Source organism: Hipposideros armiger, unplaced genomic scaffold (assembly GCF_001890085.2).
Source record: "Hipposideros armiger isolate ML-2016 unplaced genomic scaffold, ASM189008v1 scaffold_46, whole genome shotgun sequence".
Taxonomy (NCBI): domain Eukaryota; kingdom Metazoa; phylum Chordata; class Mammalia; order Chiroptera; family Hipposideridae; genus Hipposideros; species Hipposideros armiger.
This window is the reverse complement of record NW_017731396.1, coordinates 225291-229897: the sequence shown is the minus strand read 5'-3', so window position 1 is coordinate 229897 and position 4607 is coordinate 225291. Positions and strand designations below refer to the sequence as shown.

Below are 4607 nucleotides of genomic sequence, written 5' to 3'. Positions count from 1 at the left end.
CTGTATATCAGTATGAGAAGAATTGATATCTTGACTATGTTGTCTTCAACTCCATGAACATCGTATATTTCTCCATTTATTCAGGTGATCTCTGATTTCTTTCAAAAGTGTTCTATAGTTTTCAGTATACAAGTCCTGTACATGTTTTGTTATATTTACACTTAAGTATTTCTCTCTCTCTTTTTTTTGAGTGATTATAAATGGTATTATATTTATTTTTATTTTTATTTTATTAATTTATTTTATTAGTAGTAGTAGTAGTTTCAGGTGAAATTTAAAATTTTGATGTCCACATATTCACAGATATTATATAGAAACACAGTGGACTTTTGTATGCTTATGTGGTATCTAAACTAAACTTTCTAGAAGGTTGGGGTTTTTTTTGGTATTTCTTGGGATTTTACACATAAATAATCATGTTATCTGCAAAAAAGAGAATGGTTTTATTTCTCCTTTCAGAAAAGAAGATCTGAATGCCTTTAATTTCTTTTTTCTTGCTTTATTGCACTGGCTAGGACTTCCACTACTCTGTTGAATAAGAGCAATCAGTGAAGTATAAATCTTTATATTTGCATGTTCCTGATTTAGTGGGAAAGCATTCAGTCTTTCACCATTAAGTATGACATTAACTGTAGGGTTTTTTGTAGATGCTCTTATCAAGTTGAGAAAATGCCCCCTTTATTTATAGTTATCTGAGAGTGTTTATTATATACTCAATAGATTTAAAAATAACTCAGCAGGCCTCCCCTTGAGGTTCTCATCTGTGTCATGGTTTCCCTACAGGGACACAGAAAATCTATTCAGTGTACAAAGTGGAGGGAAAAAAGAAAAAGAATCACAGTCTCTTTATTATACATATCAATGGATAGATTTTAGATAGTTTTACTTCCTCTCTGTCCAAAGTAGAGACAGAAATCTCTGTTTCGAACCTGACTGTAGTAATTTTCAAAAGCACAGGCTTTGGAGATAGACAGACCAGGGTTTGAATCTCATTAGGCCACTTTCTGGCTGTGTGACTTCAACGAATTGCTTGATCGCTCTGAGCTCATTTTCCCTGTCTACAAACCACTTATCTTGCAGGGTTGTGAGGAGTAAGTAAGAAACGCATATAAAGTGCCTGGCACATGGTGCTAAGTAAGCGACACCACGATTATCGTCGTTGTCTCATAAAATGGAGACGGAGAGGCATCCTCAGAGGTACACAGGGCTGACATGAGGACCCACTGATATTAACAAGCTGTTTGGAAAAGGGAACTAATGAGGATAATTATCCTGCAGACATAAATTGAGTTGCATTCATTGTATAAAAAATGATTGACTGCTTAATGCTCCTTCGACTTAGTTTAAAAAGCAAGCCACCACCGCCAGCAACAGTCATATTGATTTATGAAGAAATAAGTTGCATTTCCAGAAGCGTGAGCTTCTATTGGCTCCCTCGAGAACAGATGATACATGAATTGCCAAATGGTTTGTGAATAGACTTTTGATGGGCACTCTATCTTCTCTTAGGCAAACCTTCTTCCCAAAGCTTAAATGAATTTGGGAGAGGAGATTTGCTTTAAAAAGGGATGTGGGGACACAGGTCCATTTTGAAGAATCGAAACCTGCAGACATGTCAACATTTTCCAGTTTTATAAAACAAGACAAGGTGAAAATTGCCTCTCTGCTGACTGCATTGGGCCTTTCTGATTAGAAGAATCACCCTTGATCAGCTATGGGCCACCCTAAGGAATAATTCAATAATCAATTTATAGTTGCCATTAGAAATCATTCCACTAAATAAAGTTGAGAAATATATATTAAGAAAAGGTCATCTTTGAAAGTACCCAGAGGTTACATCTAGCAAATAAAAAAGATTGTTTGTTTCATTTACCTAGGTAAATCCTAGAGAATAGGCAGTCGGGCTTCTAAAGATTAATACTCATTTGCAAGGTCGACATATTGTTTTGATTGTTGATATCATAATATTTTAACATCATTTACTTGTTCATTTACATGCTTATTGTTTTTTTTAAAAAATTGGGAGAGAAAGCAAAGTACAAGGAAGAAAATAAAAGCCACTGGGAATCATCTGGCTCAGAGGAAATCAATATTGATATTTGTAGGGTTTTTCCCTCCAAACATTTTTCTATAACCTGTAAGGAGTTTGGTTCCCTAACGACAATAGGAAGCCTGTGTTAGCCAACCTGGGTTTTGCCTTTGTCGTCCCTCATTCATTCCACAAATATTTACCTGCAACCTCAGCACTGAGGCGTTCCTGGGAACACAGCAGTGGCCGAATCAGGCTTGATTCCTGCAGTCAGAAAGATGCAAGGAGATGGAGACAATCCCACAAGTCAAAGATCCCACAAAGGCATGGATAGTTCCATGCCAACATTCGGGCTCCAAAGGAAAGGAATATGGANACTGATCTGCCTCGCCCGGGAAGAGCGCAATGATGGTGCCAACTTGGGCCAGTGAAGCAACGTCCTCCACAACTAGACTGAAGAACAAAAGACAGCAACTTGTCTGTTCCCCTTCCCCCAATTCCCCAGCACTGTTGCCATCCCCCCAATTCCCCAATAAAAATCTTAAAAAAAAATTCGTATATAGAACTTACTTTGAAACACATCACAATATGAAATGGGTGGGTGAATGGATAGATGGATAGATATGTGATCAAGCAAACAGAGCAAAATGTCAATTGTAGAAGAAGTTCACCATCCACTTCTTTCAACTTTTCTGTGTGTTTGACATTTTCATAATAAAAAATGGGAAGAAATATTTGCAGAGTCCTAATCATATGGCCAAGCTATTTTATAATCTTGATACCTTGGGCTTTAGAAATCATCTTTTTTTCCCTAAGTATATGAAGAAATAGATTTTTTTTTTAAGTATCATTTAAAGTCCACTTTCTCAATGACTGACTTGACACTTTAAGAAACTCTGTAGAAGCCCAGAGTTCCTTGGATCAGAGTTCAAGAAGCCCAAGATTAACAATGATAATAGTAGTAGTACAAATGTGTGTTTAGTGTGTAACAGTGACCATTCTAAATGCTTCACACATATTATTGCATTTAATCCTCACCAAACCCTTTGGAATGCAGAGCATTATTAGCCCCATTTTACAGATGAGGAAACTGAGGCATAGAGAAAGACTAAGTGACTCACCTAAGGTCACAGAGCTAGGAAGTGGAGGGTCAGGAATATTGAACGTGAAGACTTGATATGTCAGATAATTCACCTCATACTAAGCTTAATGGGAGATGGAGAACACTTATCAGTGGAATTCAGATTTGTCGTTGGGTTGTTTTAGCTATTGTTTGTGCTCTGAGTTCCTTAAAAAAATATGTCTTCTGTTTGATTATCAAAACCAAGTTCATCTCTGCTAGATACCACTGCTAAAGAGAGAGTCTTTAAACTATGCAGAATTAAATTGTAGTCATCGTTAAGTCCTATAAACGCCCATGTCTGCCAGTTTCTCCTCTGGACATGATGGTGTATTTCATTCATTCTAACTATGATATTGTTGAATAATTAGAGGACTTCATTTTTCTAACACAATTATTTTTCTGAAAACCTTATGTAGGGAAAGGAGAGAGTATGAAAGCCTATCTAAAGAGCGCAGAAGGCTTTTTTGTCCTGAATAAAAGCACTACAATTGGGAGGCATGAAGACTCAGACCTTGTTTTAGAGGTAAGAACTCTTCCTGCTCCTCCGCCATCCCTCCCCAGCCCCTCACCACCCTCCGAGAGCCCTTACTGTTTTGTGGACTCAAATCTCGTTTCAAGCACAACCTCTGGCTAACAGCCACAACTCTCCTCGATGTGCTGCCAATAGCCAATTGCCAGATATGCTGGGTTTCCCTGGCATACGTAGTGAAAATGAACAGGATGCAAAGCTGTTCCTTTGCTGAACATGTCTGTGGACGTCCCACCCGTCATCCCCTCCCCAGCAGCCCATGCGGTGGTTTAGAAGGCCAGCGTACATCTGATGTTTTGACCTTCACCTGCTTTGGGCCTGACAGCCAGGGCCACCTGGAGTGCCCAGCCTGGGCAATGGCCTCTTGCCCTTTACAGACTGTTGTGGGCCCCTTGGAGACCATGAACCTCCAAGCAATAAATCAGGATAAGCCCTGGGTGTGGCCTCAGCATTTTCGCCTTTCATTTCATTCTCTGAATTAGCTGTGGTTTCGTCCAGAACCTCAGCTCATGGACAGTCAAGGAAGTTGGAAGCAAGAAAGGAATAATAAAAACAGTGGCTTTGGCCTTTTTAACTATTGACGGGGTTTAAAATGTTGAAGCAGAAAAAGAAATGAAATAGAATCTCCATAACTGTGACAGGCAGGCCTATCTTGGACCTCACTCCACAGATTTTCAACTTTTTATTTTGAAATCATTCACAAGAAGTTCCAAAAATAGAGAGATAGATCCTGGGTACCCTTCACCTAGTTTCCCCCAATTGGTTACATATTACCTAACCATAACCATATCAAAACCAGGAAATTGACACTGGTACAGTGTGTGTTTGTTTCTCTGCCATTTTATCACATGTGTGGATTCGTGTACCGCCATCAAGATATAGAACTATTCCATCATCAAAGATCTCCCTTACGATATTCCTTTATA

The 4607-nt window shown here is 38.6% G+C and overlaps 1 protein-coding gene across 1 annotated transcript in view; it reads left to right on the top strand.

The window, feature by feature from the left end:
• Positions 1-4607, top strand: part of FHAD1 (forkhead associated phosphopeptide binding domain 1) — a 134596-nt gene that overhangs the window by 7593 nt on the left and 122396 nt on the right. The window contains exon 2 of the mRNA XM_019639688.1: positions 3569-3675. Coding sequence (XP_019495233.1) covers positions 3583-3675 — 93 coding nt within the window. The 5' untranslated portion in view covers positions 3569-3582. The remainder of the gene's footprint in view (positions 1-3568; positions 3676-4607) is intronic.